Source organism: Bos grunniens, chromosome 17 (genome assembly GCF_055505025.1).
Source record: "Bos grunniens cultivar Pamir isolate PY7600 chromosome 17, Bosgru_T2T1.0, whole genome shotgun sequence".
Taxonomy (NCBI): Eukaryota; Metazoa; Chordata; class Mammalia; order Artiodactyla; family Bovidae; genus Bos; species Bos grunniens.
The window spans coordinates 12756552-12779079 of record NC_141181.1 but is presented as its reverse complement, the minus strand read 5'-3'; the positions used below and the strand labels follow the sequence as shown (position 1 = coordinate 12779079).

At 43.3% G+C, this 22528-nt stretch overlaps 1 protein-coding gene across 4 annotated transcripts in view; it reads left to right on the top strand.

Moving 5' to 3' along the window:
* Positions 1–22528, top strand: part of C17H4orf51 (chromosome 17 C4orf51 homolog) — a 49559-nt gene that overhangs the window by 18947 nt on the left and 8084 nt on the right. Inside the window, exons 3-7 of one of the 4 annotated variants that reach the window (XR_015144156.1) lie at positions 6700–6758; positions 9171–9234; positions 10101–10174; positions 12432–12599; positions 13221–13694. Coding sequence is in view for 2 of the 4 variants with exons in the window: in XM_086346500.1 (XP_086202626.1) it covers positions 6700–6758; positions 9171–9234; positions 10101–10174; positions 12432–12536 (302 nt within the window). In the remaining 2 variants the exon portion in view is untranslated. Of the gene's footprint in view, positions 1–6699; positions 6759–9170; positions 9235–10100; positions 10175–12431; positions 12767–13220; positions 13695–22528 lie in introns of those variants that run through there. The other 3 variants (XR_015144155.1, XM_086346500.1, XM_086346501.1) reach the window with 3 other exon arrangements.

The window sequence follows — 22528 nt, the reverse complement described above, 5'->3', positions numbered from 1 at the left end:
TGGGAGAAGGGAAACTGACAACTCCAGTTGACTCTACCCTTCTATGTGGGAAAAGAGAAATACCCAGCCCACTTCAGTCATGCTGTTCCACCTAAGATGGGAGAAAAAAACTCAGAAAAACTTATGAAGTTCACAGTCTAGGGGCACAGGCTCACCAAAAGGCTGAGACCTAATCATAGGACTACAGAATGCTTCTCTTCTCCCCCCAACTTACCACCACATTATTAAGGTCCTATTTACAGCAATTCCTTTTACTTGGTACATCATGTCCTTCTATCAAGAAAAAAAAAAATCACAAAGCATGCTAAAAGGCAGAAATACAATCTGAAGTTTAAGAGCATCAGGACCAGATACAGCAGGATGCTGGAATTCTCAGATCAGGAATTTAAAACAGCTATGGTTAATATTCTAAAGGCTCTGATAAAACAGATTAAATGTGCAATATGTGCATATAGGGGCTTCCCTGGAGGCACTGGTGGTAGAGAGCCCGCCTGCTAATGAGAAGACATAGGAGACATGGGTTTGATTCCTGGTTCAGGAAGATCACCTGGAGTGGGGCAGGGCAACCCACTCCAGTATTCTTGTCTGGAGAATCTCATGGACAGAGGACCCTGGAGGACTACAGTCCATAGGGTCACAAAGAGTTGGACACAATTGAAGTGACTTAGTGTCACTTACACACACACACACACACACACACACATGCACATAGATGGAAATCTTAAGAAAGAATCAAAAAGAAATGCTAGAGATCAAAAACAGGATAATATAAATAAAGAATGCCTTTGTTGGACTTAATAGTAAACTGCTCACAGCTTAAGGAAAAAGACTCTGAACTTGGGGCTACCTCAGTATAAACCTACAAAACTGAAAGACAAGGAGAGCAAAGGCAGAAAATACAGAACCCACCATGAGACAAATATAAAAGATGTAATGAGAACACCAGAAGAAGAAAGAGATACAAAAAATATGTAAAACAATAATGGCTGAGAATTTCCACAAATTAATGTCAGACACCAAACCACAGATCCAGGAAGTTCAGAGAACATTAAGAAGGATAAATGTAAACCAAACAAAAGAAGCAAAGAAGCCCTATACCTAGATATACAATTTTCTAAGTACAGAAAGTAAAAGATACAGAAAAAAATTCTGAAAGAAGCCACAGGGGAAAACCTTACCTATAGAGAAACAAGATTAGAATTATATTCAGCTTCTCCTGAGAAACCGTGGAAGCTAGAAGAGTGTAGAGTGATATGTTTAATGTTGCTGAGAGAAAAAAACCCACTAACCTAGAATTCTGTGCCCTGTGAAATTATCCTTGAAAAGTGAAGGAGAAAGAAATACTTTCTCAGACAAACAAAAACTGAGGGAATTTGTTGCCAGTAAGCCTGTCTTGCAAGAAATGTTAAAAGTTCTTTACAGAGAAGGAAAGAATATGGGTCAGAAATTGGATCTGCATAAAAAGGAAGAGCACTGAAGAAGGAACAAGTTAATGAAACTTAGTTTTCTTATTAATTGATCTAACAGATAACAGTTTGTTCAAAAATAATGTAACAATGTATTCAATAATATATATGTGTGCCTATGTATGCTTCTATAACTGAGATGAATGACAGAAATGATACAAGTAAAAGGAAGGAGGAAATAGGAATATTTTATTACTATAAGGTATGCCCATATCATGCTATAGTGTAAATGTATGTGCTTGCTAGTGCTAAGTCACTCAGTCGTGTCCGACTGTGACCCTATGGATGGTAGCCTGCCAGGCTCCTCTATCCATGTGGATTCTCCAGGCAAGAATATTGGAGTGGGTTGCCATGTCCTTCTCCAGGTGTAAATGTATAGTTGTAAACATATGTTGAAAACTCTAGTTCAGTTAATTTCAGCTCAGTTGTGTCCGACTCTTTGCGACCCCATGAATCACAGCACGCCAGGCCTCCCTGTCCATCACCAACTCCCGGAGTTCACCCAAACTCACGTCCATCCAGTCGGCGATGCCATCCAGCCATCTCATCGTCTGTTGTCCCCCTTTCCTCCTGCCCCCAGTCCCTCCCAGCATCAGAGTCTTTTCCAATGAGTCAACTCTTCGAATGAGGTGGCCAAAGTATTGGAGTTTCAGCTTTAGCATCAGTCCTTCCAATGAACACCCAGGACTGATTTCCTTTAGGATGGACTGGTTGGATCTCCTTGCAGCTACTAAAAAAGCTGTTTAAAAAACTGAATAAATATACTAAGAAAGGAGGGAGATAGAATCATATAAAATGCTCAATTAAAGCAACAGAAGGCAGAAAAAGTGGAAGTCATAAATAGGAATAAGGGCAAGAAACAAAACAGTAACCAATATGGTAGAGGTTAATCCAGCTGTGCCAACAGTCATGTTGAACATCAATGCTTTAAATATACTAGTTAAAAGACAGAGGTCAGTGGATCTGAATACAAGATCCTATCACATGTTATCTACAAGAAACCCACTTTAAATATATTAACTCAAATAAATAAATATATTTGAGTGGGTTAATTAATATATTAACCCACTCAAATAGATTAACGGTAAATAAATGGAAAAAAATACTATGTTAATACCAATTAAAAATAAAGCAGGAATAGCTATATTTCACACAAACAGACTTCAGAGCAAGGAAATTCATCAGAAATAAAGAATAAATAAAGAATAATGATGATGATATAATAATAAATAATAATGATAAGGGGGTTAATTCTCCAAGAAGACATAATAATCCTTAACACATATGTACCAGACAACAGAGTATCAAACTATATGAGGCGACAACTGATAAAACTTTAAGGAGAAATAGATGAACCACTATCATGTTTGGAAATTTCAACATCTTTCTATCAGAAGTAGACAGATCTGCTGCTGCTGCTGCTGCTGCTGCTAAGTCGCTTCAGTCGTGTCCGACTCTGTGCGACCCCAGAGACGGCAGCCCACCAGGCTCCCCCGTCCCTGGGATTCTCCAGGCAAGAACACTGGAGTGGGTTGCCATTTCCTTCTCCAATGCATGAAAGTGAAAAGGGAAACTGAAGTCGCTCAGTCGTGTCCGACTCTCAGAGACCCCATGGACTGCAGCCTACCAGTTTCCTCCGTCCATGGGATTTTCCAGGCAAGAGTACTGGAGTGGGGTGCCAGTGCTTTCTCCGTAGACAGATCTAGAAGACAAAAAGTGAGTAAGGACATAGTTGAACTCAACCACATATCAATTGGATATAATCAACATCTATTACATACCTTCATCCAACAATAGAAAATATATTCTTCTCAAGCTCACATGGGACATTCACCAAGATAGGCCACATTCTGGCTCATAAAATACACCTTAATAAATTTAAAAGAATAGCATTCATAGAATGTCTGCTCTCAGACCACAGTGGAATTAAATTAGAAATCAGTAACAAAGATTACTGGAAAATCCCCAAATACATGGAGATTGCACAATATACTTCTAAATAACACATGAATTAAAGAGGAAATCTCAAGAGGAATTTAAAAAATATTTTGAACTAAATGAGAATACAACTTAAAATTTGTGTAATACAGTAAAAGCAGTGCTTAGACAGAAATTTATAGCATTTCATCGATTTATCAGAAAAATGTAAAATCAATTTACTTTCCATCTTAGGAAACTAGAAGAGAAAGAGCACATTAACCCACAGTAAGCAATAGAAAAGAAATAAGTAGTAGAGGAGAAATCAATGAAATTGAAAATAGGAAATCAAGAGAGAAAATCAAGGAAACAAAAAGCTGGTTCTGTGAAAAAAATCAAGAAAAATCAGTAAGACTCTAGACAGGCTAACTAAAAAAAAAGTAGAGAAAGGGCATAAATTACTATCAGAAATAAATCAAAGAAGGAAAATCACTACAGAGCTCACAGACATTAAAAGGATACTAAAGGAATACTATGAAAAATTCTATGCTGACAAATTTGATAACCAAGATGAAATGGACCAATTCCTTGAAGACATAAACTGTCAAAACTCAGTAAGAAAAAATAGAAAATCTGAATATGCTTATATCTATTAAAGACATTGAAGCAATAACCTTCCCAGGCAGAAAGCAATAGGCCCAGATGGGTTCACTGGTGAATTTTATCAAACATTTAAGGAAGAACTTATACCAATTCTCTACAATTTCTTTCAGAGGTTAAAAGGTGAAGGCTGCTACTGCTGCTAAGTCACTTCAGTCGTGTCCGACTCTGCGAGACCCCATAGACGGAAGCCCACCAGGCTCCGCCGTCCCTGGGGTTCTCCAGGCAAGAACACTGGAGTGGGTTGCCATTTCCTTCTCCAATGCATGAAAGTGAAAAGTGAAAGTGAAGTCGCTCAGTCGTGTCCGACTCTTAGCGACTCCATGGACTGCAGCCTACCAGGCTCCTCCGTCCATGGGATTTCCCAGGCAAGAGTGCTAGAGTGGGGTGCCATTGCCTTCTCCAAAAGGTGAAGGAAGTCTTCCTAATTCATTCTATGAGGTCGGCATTACCCTAATACCAAAGCCAGACGAAGAGATTACAAGAGATATACAGATAAATACATTTCATGAACACAGATTCATAAATCCTCAGCTAAATATTAGCAAATAAAAGAATAATACACCACATCTAAGAAGAATTTATTCCAGGCATACAAGGCTAGTTCAACATTCAGAAATCAATGTATCCATCACATCAACAGGCTAAATAAAAAATCATATGATCATGTCAATACATTCAGAAAAAGCTTTTGACAAAATTCAATACCCATTCATGATAAAAAGTCTTAGTAAACTAGGAAAAGATAGGAACTTCCTCAACTTAATAAAAAAAATCTACAAAAAACCTGTAGGTAACATCATATTTAATGACAGAAGCTCAAAGCTTTCCCACTAAGATCAGGTACAAGGCAAGGATTCTCCTCTCACCACTCCTTTCAACATAATACTGAAAGTACTAGCTAATGCATTAAGACAAGAAAAGGAAATAAAAGGTATAGAGATTGAGGAGGAAAAAATGAGACTCTCTTCATTCACATATGAGTCAATTTCCTATGTAGGCAATCTAAAAGAATTGACCAAAAAGAAAAGAAAGTCCTGGAACTAATAAAGATTATAGGAAGATTGTAAGATACAAGGTTAATATACAAAACTTGATTGCTGTCCTATATACTAGCAATGAACAAGTAGAAATTGAAATTAGATTTGGTGCAATCCCAATCAAAACCACAGGTTATTTTGTGGATATCAACAAAGTGATTCTAAAGTTTACACAGGGATGGATAAACAGAGCACAGAGGACTTTTAGGACAGTGAAAAAACTCTGTGTAATACTATAATGATGGGTGCATGCCTTTATATATTTGTCCAAACCCATAAATGTACTGGCTTTCCTGGTGGCTCAGTGATTAAAGAACCCATCTGCCAATGCAGGAGATGTGGGTTCGATCCCTGGGCTGGGAAGGCCCCCCAGAGAAGGCAATGGCAGCCCACTCCAGTGTTCACCTGGAGGATTCCATGGACAGAGGAGCCTGGTGGGGTCACGTGGGTCACGAAAGAGCCAGACACAACTTAGAGACTAAACAATAACAGAATGTACAACACCAACAGTGAACTGTAATGGGAACTGTGGACTTTGGGTGATTATGATGTTATTAATACACTGTCGGTGTAGCAGCTGCAACAATGGTTACTACTCTGGTGGGGGAATGCCAATAATGGGAAAGCTATGCCTGTGTTGGGGCAGGGAATATATTGGAATTCTGTATCTTTCTCTCAGTTTTGTTGTGAACTTAAAATTGCTCTAAAAAATTAAAATCTTGAAAAAAGAGGAACACTTAAAAAAGGTTAATTTTTCTTTCTCATGGGGGAGAGGGGACATAAAGAATTATTTTGTAGCTAAATTAAAATTTAAGAAAATTAATACTGAACACAGGCCCAATTTTAGACTTACTTCAAGAAAACCTTATAGAGAAAGCCAAAGGACATGTAAAACTGAATTACTCTGATAACATTTTTAAGCTGTAAATTCAAATAATTTCAATGTCTTCTTGGCTGTTGCCAATAGGATTTTCTTTGACTAAGACAGTAAAGGATGGCTGGTCTATGCCCACCAAGGGAAAGGCAAGCCAGTGAGAGAAAGCAGGCATCACAGACATGGGTGCTCTTCTGCTACTGGTACTGGAAAAATCAAACAGAATTATAACCCTGAGACCACACAAAACTGGGGAAAATTTGCTAAGGGATATTAGGTTTGCACACACACACAAATGAGATGAGTTCTTTGTTTGCCTGAATAATTTAGAAAACATTTAAGAGAACATGAGTTTGAAATCTTATAGTTTGTTTTTTGTATACCGATAAACAATAAATAACATTATAAAGCTAAAAAAAAAATAATGTTAAAGTGGTTAAAAAAAATAAAAACATTTTTACCCACTCACCCTGGGAGCTCCAGAATGTTAACTATATGAGTTAACTTTTAGTCACAGCTTTGTCTTCTTACTTTTCTGTTGATCAGATTCTAAAGGGAAATAAGTGATGTGTGTACAATTTGCTGCTGCTGCTAAGTCGCTTCAGTCGTGTCCGACTCTGTGTGACCCCATTGATGGCAGCCCACCAGGCTACAATTTGTTGGTATAGCCTAATTGGGAATGTAAGAAATTTTATTCTAACACTGGGTTTGATCCTGGTTTTTCTTCTTCATTTGCATGCAGGACTGTTACCGCATATAAGCAGTTCCTTTAAAAATTCATCTATTGTCAAGCATGGAGTGGTGAGTCCAACATTTCTCACTGATTGTTTACGTGTAGAGTTTAAATGACTGCAGGCTGCTTTGTCGTTATTAATTAGAAAACAAACAAACTGGAGCGGAATGAAGTTGTTAATATATTCATTCACGGAACATTTATTTTTGAGTGCTTATTATACATTTAGCTTTCTTCTAGGTGATGGAGATATAAGATTACCAACAGGAGTTGTGAGATGATGATTCTCTGCTTCTTTCACAGTCATGAATTTTCCCTCTTTCCCATGTGTGACAATAACTATACATTACTACATCGACAGTTAAAAACAAAAGCAGCTCTTCTCTGCTTGAAAACTTTCAAATAATACAGAGAAACAGAGACAAAGTAAAAGTTACCTGAAACCCTTCCCCTCCTCCCAGGGATGAACCACCATTAATATTTTAGTGATCTTCCTTAGATATCTCTCTCTATACTTATGTGTACATAAAGATGCTCCCAGGGGGCCTCCCTGGTGGCTCCGTGGTAAAGAAAACAGCAGTCGATGCAGGAGACATGGGTTCCATCCTTGAGGCGGGAAGACCCCACATGCCGCAGAGCAACTGAGGCTTTGTGCCACAACTTCTGAGCCTGTGCTCTAGAACCTGGGAGCTGCAACCACTGGAGCCCTCCTTCCCAGAGCTGGTGCTCCTCAACAAGAGAAGTCAGGGCAATGAGAGGCTTGGCACCACAACTAGAGAGGAGACCCTGCTCACCACAACTGGAGCAAAGCCCACGCAGCAACGAAGGCCCAGCACAGCCAAAACAATTAAGAAGTTTTTTAAAGATGTACACAGTCATACACACAGAATACACTGATGGGATCCACTGTCCTCTGTAATCTGCTTTAATCACTTAAGGTTTTCATGGACCTCTTTCACTGTTAACATAATCATTATTTTAATATATACATAATATTCTATTCACTGGATGTATCATTTTAAAAATATGCCATATTGCTGGGCATTTAGGCTTTTCAAATTTGTAACTTACAAATTCTGTGGGAACCAGTAAATTTGAATGTAAATTTTTTATAATTGTGCAATCATCATCTCAGAGTACTTTCCTATAGGCAGAATTATTGGGTCAGAAGGCATACTTATTTTAAATTCTGATTTATGGCCAAATTGCCTTTTAGAACATTGGTTTTATGAAACAGCAGCTCACAAGAGTGCCTGTTTTCCTATATTTTATCTAATGCTGGCTTTTAAAATAATTTTAATATTTTCTAGTTTGATAAAAATAGTTCAATTTTCTTTTGATTTTCATTTCTTTATCATTGAGGTTGAGCATCTTCTGTTTACTAGTTATTCATACTCTTTTCTTGAATTATAGTCAGTTCTCATTATTCACGGTAGTTATCTTTTTTAAAGTGTCTACTAACATGACTCAGGGAATACGGAACTATTGCTCCTAAGAGAAATACAGGGTCTCTTTCTTGTGAGCCTCTGGTCATACGATTTTCACCAACTGATCAATACCTAAGTTTGTGTTTCTGTTTAACAGCACCTTATTTGACGTATATTGTTGGTTCATTAACATTGATCCTACAGCACTATAACTTGTGCCTGCTGCTGCTGCTGTGTCGCTTCAGTCGTGTCCGACTCTGTGCGACCCCATAGACGGCAGCCCACCAGGCTCCTCTGTCCATGGGATTTTCCAGGCAAGAACACTGGAGTGGGTTGCCATCACCTTCTCCAAACTTGTTAGATAAGCTAAACAAAGCTTATCTAACAATCGTATTTTCTCTGTAAGGCACGTCAGCCTTCTCGCACTTAGCAACACTAAGCAGCACGTCAGCTCTGCACCTGGGGGCCGTTTAGAACAGGGAGGTCATTAACAAAAGGCACGAAAAGCCAGAAGGTGTGGCACTAGATAGGCTGCAAAAGGGTCACTTGTTTACAGAACCAGAACTGAAACAAGAAGGCAGAGCGTGCTCTTGTCGGGCCTCCACCAAGAACATGCATGCCGAGTGACTCCAACTGTTTGCCACTTTGGGCATGTCCTTGAATGATCTCAAAAGCACTGTAAGCATTGATTTGGAATGGAATCCATGAGCAATGACGATCGATCGTATTCACTTCCTTTGACCACCTTTCTATTGGGGTGTTTAGCTTTTTCCTAACTACTTTGTATAAGCTATTTGCATATAAGGATAGTTATGTTATATTTGCATATAAGGATAGTTATGTTATATTTGCATATAAGGATAGGTGTCCAATTTTATAAATATTTTCTCCAATTTTGTCTTTTCATTTTAGTATTAGTATTTTGCTATGGTGGCTTTTGACAGCAGTATCAAAGTGCCTTTTGAATGGGGAGGACAACAGTGGAAAAAGAATGTGATTAAATTTCTATTGTTGTGAAATTGGTTGATATTTGTTTTCATCTCTTCTTCATAGGCACACCAAATTCTGTCTGGGGATTTTCCTCCAGCACGTCCTCCTCCAGGTTATGAAAGACCATGTAAGTCTGATCCGAAACTACCACTTTACATCCACATTTTGCTTTTAATTATGATCTTTATCAGATATTTTCATACCTTCCAGAGTCTGAAGCCATTTAAGGCCTTTTGCATTTCTGCCTCCTTCCTCCCATCACACACTTTATTACTTCATTGTACATACCTCTCCCTGGAGAAGGGAATGGCAATCCACTCCCGTGCTCTTGCCTGGAGAATCCCATGGACGGAGGAGCTTGGCAGGCTACAGACCATGGGGTCGAAAAGAGTCGGACACGACTGAGCGACTAACACACACACACAAACCTCTCCTAAGCTAAATGGAAGGATGGTAGGATGCAGACATAAAAACAGAATTCCCACAGAGCCACTTGACAGCGGCAGCTCCAAAAAAGACTACATGTGAGAAGGTTGTGCTGGAGGCAGAAGTTGCGGATGAGGGAAAGTGGGTAGTGTGTGTGTGAAGCAGGCAGTGTGTACGGCTGCTGCTGCTAAGTCACTTCAGTCGTGTCCGAGTCTGTGCGACCCTGTGGACTGCAGCCCACCAGGCTCCGCCGTCCCTGGGATTCTCCAGACAAGAACACTGGACTGGGTTGCCATTTCCTTCTCCAATGCATGAAAGTGAAAGGTGAAAGTGAAGTCGCTCAGTTGTGTCCGACTCTGTGTGACCCCATAGATGGCAGCCCACCAGGCTCCTCCGTCCATGGGATTTTCCAGGCAAGAGTAACTGGAGTGTGTTGCCATTGCCTTCTCCTAGTGTATATGGAACTATTGATTAAAAAATGGTTTAGGAGTACAGTTCATCTATTCCTACTGTAATAGACTTTACCATGGGTACCTAGCCCACTAGCAGTCTGTCTCTCTACGCTAGATGCGAGAATTAAAAAGCCAGCACCGAAGAGCCTGATGAAGTACAGTCTTCTAAGGAGAGAGCTCCTGAAACACGTAAGAATCTTTTTGCTTGTCACCCAACAGTGGCTCCTTGGGAGTGTCAACAATTCTGCATAGTGTATCCTCCAGGGTGGAGGTGTATATATGTTTAGAGTCGGTGTGAAGGTAATCCAACATTTACAGTCATGTGACACATAGAAACAACTCTGGAAACAGACTGTTTTGATAAGCAGTCTTCCCAAAAGTATCGTGAACATTTCTTGTGTTGGTCTCTTATTTTGGAAACAAGCCTCAAAGAGGCATAGAGGGACTGGAACTTCTCTTGTACCGTCTAAATGCTCATCAGTGACGGCAGGGATCTGCTGGATTCCACCTCGTGTGAAAAAGGCAATAAGTTCTCAGACTGTCCTTCCCTTTGGGGGACCCACCCACCCAGGTCATGTGCCCATCCTGCCACCCGCTATATACTGGCCCTGCTCCCCCTGACATGGGTCTCTAGAGCCCAGGCTTTGTCTTGCCTGCTCAGACTTTCTCCAAACCAGTAATTTTAAGCAGGAGGTGACAATGGGATTCTTCCGCTATCACAGGAGTTCTAGCAGACACTTCTAGAGAAAGAATAAAAACTGGTTTCTACAAGCACCCTACTGACTTTACTTCATTTAATATAAAAGTTACAGGGACTTCCCTGGTGGTACAGCGCTCCTAGTGTACAGGGCACAGGTTCCATACCTGGTTAGGGAACTAAGATCCAAATGCCTCACAGTGCGGCCTTAAAAAAAAAAAGTTATAATGACTTTTGCTATCTTATTACTTTTGCTCATTAAAATTTCTCTTTAAATTGACTTTAAAAAATGTGGCCTCACCCTAAGTAATTATATTTATAGCACCATCAGTTTGGTATGCTAGTTATGTATATTAGGAAAAAAAAAAACTCTGACCATTAAAATAAAAAATGTTATTCAAGTACTACCTAACATTATCACAAGAACTACCAGTACAGACAGTATAGAGATATCACTTGGGAAAATGCTAGTCTATGGGCACCAACTAGCTTATCTGATACATTTAGCTAACGGGACAGGGTTAAACAGCCCACTTGGTTCCCAGGTAACTAGAATGGTGGTATTCCAGAAATGGCATATTTGTCTTTATTTTTTTTTTTGCCTTAGGACTCGGTAACTTTCCTAGCTCAGGAGGGCAGAGCTGTGGTAAGCTGTGGAAAGAATTATTCCGGGGCATTTGAAGCTGGGCAGTCCACTGAATGTCGTATTATGCAGATAGCCAGGGACCTCCCTTCACTGAAGGGTTGGTGCAGGCTTCTAGGAAGGGTAGCTGATTTCCTGAAAGTGTGTTTACTGCGAGCGGGCCTCCTGGGAGTTGCCTGGGAGAATCATTAACTATTGTTAAATAAATAAGTCCCTCTCGCTGCACAGAGTTGTACTCGTTCCAAGCCATTCCACTGCCAGTGTCCGCAGCTGTTCGGGGGGGACAGTTGTCTGTCTCTTCGAGGGGCTTCCCCGCCCTCCCTCCCCTAAAGTGAATGTTCTATACTCACAGTAGCCTCTTTTAAGTCAACAATTCCCGACAAATTAATGACATTACATCCTGCTCTTGTTTTTATGGTGCAACAAGAAGCTGAAAGTACAACACACACGGGCACACCCCACACAATTAACACGGGCTCCTTGTTTGGGAAGCCTTGGGCCTAAAATTCTGAATAAAAGAAATCACCATTTTTAACTTATATAATAAAGCAAAATCAATTTTTATATTATGATCTTCATCCGTAGCATTAAGGACTGAATGAAAATTTCAACCATCATTAACGATATTTTCACTTTAAAAAGTATTTGCTTGGTAGCCATCTTCTAAATATTTATATTTCTGGGTTCTATCTTCAAGAAGTTCATGCTGTAACACTGGAAAGTAGAGAAATCCACACCCAGGGCTATCTGGACTAAAAGGATGGTAGGGAAGACAGGGGAAATACTCTTACCGCTAAAGGATGATTAAAGGGCAGCAGCAGCAGCAGCAGTGAACGGGTGCCGTTATTGATTCCAGGAGATCAATGATTCGGTTATTGATTCTAAGAGTTCTTGCCCCCTTTTCCTCTCCTGCTTATTGATCTGGCCTTCCTGACACAGACACGATATATGAAATAGACAAATTAAAGGAGATGGAAGAAAATGCTGGAACAATCCCAATTTCTGCTCGTCATCGATGTCTTGGCAATTTAATTCCCAACTGTGCAAAAACTAACCTTAGCGGATGGGCGAGTGCTGACAACTGGGCCATTTTTTTTTTTCCCCAGTTTCGTGAACCAAGTGATTCTATAAGCAAGACTAGTTCATCTGGAGGCTCAGAAGCTGATCAAGTCGTTTATACTCGGAAAGGACCATTCTCGTCATTCGTTTAGCTGAGTTGGAAAGCGAAGCCACAAAGTTGGCGGCTCTGAGCCTGCTTTATTAACGACTTGGAGGTATGAGTGGGCCCGGAAAGACACGGACCTAGGCAGGTTGGTTTTCTTGGGCATTTACCGGACATCAAAAGCCTTCATCCCTCAATTTGTTTTTTCTCTCAAACTGGAAGAGGGGAAGAGGGGACCAAAGTTATCATTATACTGATCATTAAACTTTTCTGTAAAGACTTGGAAGCAGGCTTCTCTGCAAGAACCACAGAAATGGTGGTGTGGCCCCGACAGCTGTCGGCTCTAGAGTCCAAGGAGCCAGTGCCGTCCATCTGGGCGCCCCAGGCGGGGAAGGGCGCAAGGGCGTGAGAAAGGCTCTTTTGTATTCAGAGCAATCGTCGCCAGAGCCGCAGCCTCGTACAGCAAGCCTCGCACAACCAGCTTCCTTCCCCGCGAGGGGCCGCGGAGAAGCAAGTTGGCGGGAGGGGGCGGCTGGCGGCGTTGCGGGGGCGAGATCTGGGGGCAGAGCGAATCGCGGCCTTTCTCGTCCCTGCAGAGCGGCCTCGCGTCCCACAAGCCCCGCCCACATCCCGCCCCGCCCACATCTCAGCCCCAGCCCCGCCCCACCGCGGTCTTCCTCTCGGAGTTCCTCGGGCTGAGTTCCGCCTCTCTCTCGCCTCTCCTCCTCTCCAGGTCAGCCCCCTCCCTCCACGATCCTCCTCCTCCTCCGTGCAGAGATCCGTCGCCTTCTCCGGCTCCTCCTCCTCCAGTTCTACGACCCTCCTCCACTGCATTCCCAACGCCCCCTCTGGCCCCACCCGGGCTCGATGTGCCAGTCCCTCACCCCGCCCCGCACTGCCCACGACCCCGCCGCCCCAGCCTGTGCCTCTGCCGAGCGCCCTAGAGGGAGGTCACCCCTGCGGAGACACTATGCGGGGGAAGCCATCGCCGCTGTCCTGGGAGCCAAGGGCCCCGGCGACTGCTGTCCCACCGAGGGGAAAGCTGAATCTCGTGTGGTTATGGAAGTAGCTGCCCCGTACCCCTCTTCCTCCGCACCCCCCTAGCCTGCTCTCTGCCTGTTGCCGGGTTTACTCCCGTTTAGCAAACAGACCTTCTCCACATGGTTTCTGTTAAATAGAAAAGGCAATTAAAAGTCGTACCACCACCTCTACCTCGTCCCTCTCCCAACCCTTCCCAAACCTCCTAGTGGTTATTTTTGTTCTTTAGCCCAGGTTAGGCTAAGTACTATCCCCGAAAGCCTTCTGGTCTGATTCCCAGGATCCCTTCGTATGGTTTCCATTAAGGGAGCCAAACTGCTTTAAAACTGCTGCCTTGGAGCCACTCAGAAACCTCCAGGATTTTTGCCTTGGCCAGCTTCATGGAGAAGCTCTTGAGCAGAGGGAGGTAAAGGCCTCTGTTGAATGTCGACTTAAAGAATGCTTATGCTGCTGCTAAGTCGCTTCAGTCGTGTCCGACTTTGTGCGACCCCATAGACAGCAGCCCACCAGGCTCCTCTGTCCCTGGGATTCTCCAGGCAAGAATACTGGAGTGGGTTGCCATTTCCTTCTCCAGATTTAAAGAATATTCACAATTTAAAAATTGAGTGTTATATTTTATTTGGTGGGCAATGTAAAGACTTCAGGCTCAGGAGACAGCATGTCAAGTGACACAGTGAGAATTGCTCAGAAGAGGCGAGGGAAGGAGCCAGGTTATACGAAGTTTTATAGCAAAGGGCAGTAGTCTAACTATCAAATGATTATTGTTAATTAAAGAAAACCAGATATCCCAAGTTAAGGAATTTAGTGCTTTTCTATGATGGGAAGATGCATGAATCTGTTGTTACTGTTCAGTTGCAAAGTCATGTCCAACTCTGAGACCCGGTAGACTGCAGCACGCCAGGCTAACCTTTCACTATCTCCCAGAGTTTGTTCACATTCATGTCCATTGAGTTGATGATGCCATCCAACCATCTCATCCTCTGACACTCCTTCTCCTCTTGCCCTCAATCTTTCGCAGCATCAGGGTCATCTCCAGTGAGTCAGCTCTTCACATCAGGTGGCCAAAGAATTGGAGCTTCAGTTTTAGGATCAGTCCCTCCAAAGAATATTCAGTGTTGATTTCCTTTAGGATTGATTAGTTTGATCTCCTTGCTGTCCAAGAGACTCTCGGTTCTTTTCCAGTGTGCGTGAGTGTTAAGTCGCTTCAGTCATGTCTGACTCTCTGCGACCCTTTGGACTGTAGCCCACCAGGCTCCTCTGTCCATGGGGATTCTCAGGGCAAAAATATTGGAGTGGGTTGCCATGCCCTCCTTCAGGGGATCTTCCTGACCCAGGGACCCAACATGCATCTCTTCTATCTCTTGCATTGACAGGCAGTTTTTACCACTAGCATCCAGCACCACAATTCAGAAGCATCATTTCTTCAGTGGTTAGCCTTCTTTATGGTACATCTCTCGCAACTGTACAGGCCTACTAGAAAAACCATAACTTTGACTATATGGACTTTTGTTGGCAAAGTGATGTCTCTGCCTTTTAATATGCTGTCTGGGTTGGTCATAGCTTTTCTTCCAAGGAGCAAGTGTCTTTTCATTTCCTGGCTGCAGTCACTGTCCGAAGTAATTTTGGAGTCCAGGAAAATAAAGTCTGCCACTGTTTCCACTATTTCTCCTTCTGTTTGCCATGAAGTGATGGGACTGGATGCCATGATCTTAGTTTTGGGCTCACTGAAATTATTCCTTTCAATTGCATCTCAGCCATGTGGGGCCAATATCTTGTGTATTTTTTTACATCCTGAGCATCCTTGGGAGTGGCTATAGCCTAATGGCTGCCAGGTCTCCTTCTGGAGTACCCTCAGGGCTTATGTTGGAGGGCTGTGATCCTGACGACTGTTACTTCCTTGTTTACTGATACGACAGGAAATACTCCATTTCTCATGAAGGTCTAATTGCCTAATGCTCCTGGTCTTACACTTTAATTAATATTTTACTACTCCAAGGAAATACAATTCTCTGTGTCAATAGGTATTATTCATTCTTTCAGTATCTGTGGATTTTTTTTTTTTTCTGTATGCAGGCATAGCTTATTAGAACAGCACTCTTTAAAAAACCCGATGTGAACAGTTTTAGAGATGATTTTGCAGACGAACCTGGCCACAGAAATTCAGTTTAACCAGCAACATTTATATGGTTGGGTCTACACCGTCTCCTTTGCTGGGCCCCATTCCTCTACCACCCCCCTCCCCCTCCCACAAAGACCAAAAAAAAAATGTTAGCTTTTGGAAAAATAGTCCCTTAATTGGGGTTGGGCTTTGTGGTCTAAGAAAAAAGGGAGCTGATTGGTTTGTGGAATCACAGTGTTGTAACTGAAAAGTTCCTTGGAATTCATCATGAATAAGTCTGTCAGTTTATTGAGGAAACTCCCAAAGTGTAGGGTTTAGGGACAATCCACATGGCTCATGAGTAAAGGACTAACTCAGAACTGGGGCCTAATGTGGGGAAAGACTTGGACATCAAGTGCTTTATCATGGACAGAAAAAGGAATCATCAAATTCAGCTCAATCGTAACACATTCTCCATGTTTCTCTCTCTCTCCTGCCTTTTGCCCTGCAGCTAACTCCCTGTCCTGCCTGGGTCTTGCATATTTGGGGAGTTCCAGCCCTTTCTTCCGTCCCTTAACCTAGGCTTCACGCCTTTCTTTCTCTTTTTCCTTCCTTCCTAACCCCCCAGCCCACCCGAGCCCCATCCATGAGATTTTTATTTGGATTTTTAAAATGAAACCAGGTGCTACATAAAACAAAAGCGAAGTAATAACAAGGAAAGACTATCCAACGCCTAAAGAATGTGCTGAGTTTTATGACTCAGGCTGTCCTGGCAAAGAGCTCCAACTTACCCCGAGAGGTGGGTGGGCAAGGGCCATACATGGCAGCCTCAGCCTCCCCAGATAGGCATGGTCAAGGCTGCCCGTGACTCACCGCCCCAAACCAGAGACTCTTGTTCTTTGTGAAACAAGACTTCCTGAGACTAGAGCCAGAGGATCATCACATTTTCCCGAAGAGGCCAGTTCAGGCTGACATAGCAGGGGCCACCCTGAGGTTTGGAGGGGAAGGGAGCCTGGGCAGAAGGCCATCCCTGGGAAAGAAACCAGCTCGATGGACTTGAGCTAGGGTTTTGGTGCCTTGAAGTGATGAGTAAATTGCAAAGTGACAGGAAGTGCAGCAAGAATTGTTCTAGAGACGGTGGCTTGGGAACTCCAGGTGGCAGGAGTGTCTTGGAGGAGGGGAGGGTGGCAGTGGTGCCGGGAGCCCACGGTGATGGGGGCGCGGGGCGGGGGGGAGTTCCCCTTGACAAGTGGTGTGAGGTGCGGAGTGCAGCAAAAGTAGATCAGAGGCTGGCAGGGTTTCTGGGGGCTGCCCTGGCTCATGTGATCAGGAGGAGTAGATAAGAGCAGCATATCTACATAAACACCCCAGACACTCAGGCACACATCTTGGAATTCTGAGAATTCTTCTCCAATGAGCACAGTAATGGGCTGAGGTGTACATTTTTTCTGGTCCTAAGGGGCAGGCGGAGAGAGCGGAGAGAGCTAGGGCGCCCGACTCTCCTGGCAGAGTGGGGGGAGGGGGTCTGAACTTGGGGGACAAGGGTCTGTCGCGCTCCCTTCATCACACAGGCCCTGGGTCCAACGGAGGCCCATAGAGCTTCCTCTGGTGTCGGCCACCCCGTTGAAGGCTGTCACTTTCTGCACGAGAATGCACCTTGACCGGCATAAATGAGATCCCACGCAGAAGCCTCATGGAGGGCAGCCTGATTTTTCCCTTTTCTTCTTTTTTCTTCCTTCTCCTTGCAGTGGAATACCATGTCAAAAAGCTACAGTGACTATTCCGTAATGGCAGGAAAAGCTCTGCTTAACTTTTTCATTAAAATCTACTTACCTGGAAAAACACAGTCTTTTAAGGACCATGACTACATAAATATTTATAGTGTGAACAGGCGTCACTCTTGGTTCTGAGGGAGAATGGGCTCATTCAGTTTTATTTATGATGTGACACTCCGGTGAATGACATCCGTCATCTGGGTCGGCCCTACACTCCCTTCCACTGAAGCATGTTTATGGAGTGATTATGCCTGCAAATATTTGCTATATTTAGTCCCTCTCCTCCCCTAACCCCCTCTTAGCCTTTTTTTTAACACCCCAAATGAGCAAAAAGCCAAGCTTATGGTCTTGGGAAGATTTGAACCCTAATGACAAGGCGCAGGGGCTGGAACAAGCGGTGCAGAAGCATTTGACGAGTTGGGAGGCAATTAGAGTGGGAAGGATGAGTTATTATAGCATCACCCCCACACGAAGGTGCTTTGTGGGGCCTGCGGCCAACAGGTGAGGGCCCTCAGCGGGGCGTGATGGGTTTTGACAGGTGATGGCCATAGCCCTGAGTGATGAATGCAGATAGATCCCAGTGGAACTTTCCTTCCCAGGCAACTTTCTCGGCACAAGACCGCGCAAGCCCTCAGATTTGTCACCGCGCACCCTGAGGGCTCTGGGGGCAGGGGTTGGTGGGAACTCTGTGACCTCAGCTGGGTCAAGGTTGCTGGGGTAACCCGAGTGGGCCACACCTGGTCTCTGGCTGGGGGCGCTGGAGCTGCCCTCCATCAGCTGTGGAGAAGCGAGGGCCCCCTCTGGCTTCTAGCTTAACAGCTGCACATGTCCGCTCTTGGCATTTCAGGCTAGATCTAGGCTTACTTCAAGGCCCAGTGCCTGCCTCCAGTCAGCTTGGCCACCTATTGTTTATCCTGGGAAGGGCTGGGTCTTGGCAACAGGGCCTGAAGTGGTGCCCGCATTTTATTTTTAGAGATGGGAAAATGCTTGCTTTTTGGCAGCCACTCTTTTTCTGGCACACATCAGGATGGCGTCAAAAAGTCCAAGCGAGAGATTCCAAGCCCTAGATCCATGGTGTGTGTCATCATAGGCAGTAGGACCACGGGCCTCTCAACAGAAGCTTCTGCAGAGCCTGAGATCTCTGGGTCCCACTGGCTTCATCCTGGCAGCACGAGGCCTTTAGTCCTCCACCCTCTTAGCCTGGTCTTCTAATGAGCCCCTCTTCAGAGCCTCAGCTGGCTTGAAATGTTAGAGTTCTTACCTCTCTTCAGCTCCTTCCCTACCAATTCATAGTCTAGTCCAACTTGGTAGACAGAGGAAGAAAAAGCAATCAGCTGCTAAACCTGGCACTCACCACCCCTTCTCAGAGTTGCTGTCATTGTCATCGTGGTGACTGGTGCGAGGCAACCAGCTTCCACAGCAAGAAGAGCGTTACCACCCCCAGGAAGGGCATTTTCAGATTTTATTAGAATTGTTATTTGTTCCAGCATGATCCATCTCAGAACATATTTGTGTAGGTCCTGTGATTACAGCTACTGACAGTTTATCTGAAAGCATTTTGTAAACTGTAATGACATGTTATACAAAGATAAAAAGGAATGGATATAAAAGTAAAGAATTAACTTGCATTTCCGATTTTTCTTTATCCCCAACCTTTTAACAAATTTACTTTTTGACTACAAAAATAAAAAAATGAATATACTCTCCTTTGCCCCCTTGATTACCTTTAGGATTCATTTTTCTTCTTGCTGGAGTGCACCCTCTGGTAGGTTCTGCTCTCTCCACCAGAAAGTACCTGTGGATAGTAAATTTTCCTGAGGGCTTTTGTGTCTGAGATGTCGAAACTCTAAGTTCATATTTATTTTTTCTTGAGCATATCAAAGCTATTTGCCCTATTTTTTTTTTTTTTTTGAAACTGCTATGATTGATCTGACTCATTCTTTTGTAGACTCTTTTAGGACTGTCTTTGTCACCTTGATCTTCTGGAGTTTTATTATGATATCTCTGTGTGTTAATTTAGTTTTTAAGCTTATCCTTCTCAATACTGATAGGCTCTTTCAATCTGAGGGCTCAAGCCTTTAGTTCTAGGATGTGGGGTGCTGAGGAAAAAGCCAGAAAGGTTATATTGACCTGTATAATAAAGTTCTGGGGAGAGAGAAGGGGTCATGTGGCCTGAACATTGGGGGAACTCTAAGGGGTTTCTAAAGAGAGGGAGAAGAGTAAGGTTTGGAAGCATCCATTGCCAGCGAGGTGAGGAAAATGTCGTCAGAGGATCTTTAAGATCTTTGGATATACATCAAGAATGTACTCCCTTCTTTGGTATTTTATGAAGAAGCTGAAGCTCGAATTTTTGTTAATTATTTTTTTTTCTGTGAAACTTTTCCTGTGATTTGATGCTGAAACTGAACCACAAGACTCTCTTGAGTTAGTATGAGTTATAGAAACAATTATTTTTTTTATAAAATTTTAAGCAAATACTTTTGTTTCATTCTGTGTCTCTCTCCTCACTGACCTTCTCCCTCTTCTTTTATATAATGAGGAAATGAAATTAGATGCTTCAGTCTTGCGTTTCTCTGTAACTCTCTTTCTCTCTTTGGCTCATCCTTCATCTACCTACCTAAATATTCTTTTTTATGACTAATGGCTTATAAGAAGCATAGGCAAATAGTTGGTTCACTCATTTCTGTAATCTAATTTGTCACCAAGTGAGCTGTCCTGAGCAGATCATAAATTTGGGTAAAGAGGACGGCACAGTGACCAAGCTTATAGCAGGCCAGGACCCTTGGCTTAAGCTCTGGTGTAGGAAGCTCTGCCAACCCCCGCCCCACCCACACCATAGACGCTTACTATTCTAGCCTGAGGAATTCATTCCATAAATTCTCTTGGGCCACCCATTGGAACTGATACGCAGCACACAGGAGGGAGACTTAGGAAAGGCTCAACACCAAAGAGCATCTGTGAGCAAACAAAAGCAGAAGATGCAAACAAAATTACATTATTCTTCCATAAACATCATCGTTGGGTCAGTTTTTATCATGTGCATGTCTTACCTTTTGGAAAGCACGGAAGATGGTTAGTAAACATTTTAAAATATGAAGAATATCGGTGCTAACATTAAAGGTCCAAATCCTCCTAGGAGGTTTGGCTTGTGTGGGGGCTGTTTCTTCCACTTCTAATATACACACTAACATGGTTGTTGTGAAGAGACAAGAAGCATATGCAGCCTGTAAACTGAATTACTCACTCTCCTGACTGAACCGTGAGTGGCTTGAGTGGACTTCCCTGGTAGCTCAGCTGGTGAAGAATCCGCCGGGAATGCAGGAGACTCCAGTTCAATTCCTGGGTCGGGAAGATCCCCTGGAGAAGGGATACGCTACCCCAGCATTCATGGGCTTCCCTGGTGGCTCAGCGGTAAAGCATCCACCAGCAATGCGGGAGACCTGGGTTCGATCCTTGGGTTGGGAAGATCCCTTGGAGGAGGGCATGGCAAGCCACTCCAGTATTCTTGCCTGGAGAATCCCCATAGACAGAGGAGCCTGGCAGGCCACAGTCCATGGGGTCACAAAGAGTCAGACAGGATTGAGCAACTTAGCACACAGCACACAGGGCTTGAGCAGCCCCAACTACCATGCAGCCCCCGTGCCCAGACAGATTCGGACCTCCTTGTTGGTAGATGCTAGTGGTACTCTCACCAGCATCTGAGACTTTCCTGAGTAAGCAGTAGTGCAGCATAGCCTATGAATACCATTTTGATGTGTCATCCTTTTCAGGCCACTCCATACATAGTGACTGAGCTTGGGAGGTAGATGCCTGCTGGTCTTGGGTTAGCACCAAGATGGGAGTGAACTCTCAAGTGGTAGAAGCCTATGAGGATCAGCTCTGCTGACGTCTGCTCTTCTAGACTGAGGAACTGTTCTTCAGAGATTCTCTAGGACCACCCAGTGATTTGATGTATGACGTAGGGGAGAGAGATTTGGGAAAGGCACCAACATAGCACTGATTATCAGCAGTAGGACCTCAGAGCAAGTGAAGGCACACGATGTGAGCAAAATTAAGGTCAGAGTCTTCTATTTTTAACGAGTGATCTGTGATCATCTTTTATTTTTTGCCATGCGGCCCTGTGGGATCTTAGTTCCCTGATCAGGGATCGAAATGGCATCCCTTGCATTGGAAGCTCAGAGTCTTAGCCACTGGACCGCTAGGGAAGTCCCTCAGAGTCTTCTGAGAATGTAGGGCAAATAGTGAAAACCATTCATGTGGATCCTCAAGGGAATCGGGTGTTTCTTCAAGCTGCCGTCAGCATTTCTTCTTCTCTGGAGTGCAAGATTTCCTCCACTTTGTGTGTAACCACTGTTCTATCTGTCTGCAGGGAGGGGCGTGTTTTCCAAATTATAGATCTCTTCTGCCTTCCTACAAAAAAAAAAGTGACGGTGTGAGGTTTTTAAAACTGCACTTTACTGAAAAAGAACCATGCATTTGCTTTAAATGTTCAGGATACTATATTTTCAATTTTTGGTTACTCTGTATTGTGTCTTCTCTCTAAATTTCCTTCATCTTCCCACCAACGTTTATGTTAAACAATGAAATACTTTTGTAGGTAAAGACGCTTCTGGAATTTGGTCCCCATGAAGAGAATCCAATTTTATTTATCATTATTCTTTAATAACTTAAAAAGTATTTATTCGGCTGCACCAGGACTTCCTCGCAGCAGCAGAATCTTTAGGTGCAAAGTCTTAGTGTAGTGTGTGGGATCTAGTTCGCCGACCAGGGATTGAACCCAGGCCCCCTGCATTGAGAGCTCAAGTCTTAGCACTGAACCAACAAGGAACTCCTGAGAATCTAATTTTAAAGGGAGAAATTCTGAAATAATCACCACCCCTTGTCTGGAAAATTCAAGTTTTCATAGAACAGCGGGCCTACCTCCAGAGAAACACGTGACAAGTATCTGGCAGATGCCATCACTGTAACGCTCTCCCCTTAAAACCCCGTCCATTTTTACTTGCTCTGATTTACTGCTTTAATGGAAGAGCCCACCATGGTGACACACACTCTTGTTTGTCAAAGTGTGAGGCCCTGCCAGATGGTCTTCTTCAGAAGAAATGCTTTCAATATGATAATGTTTATATTTGT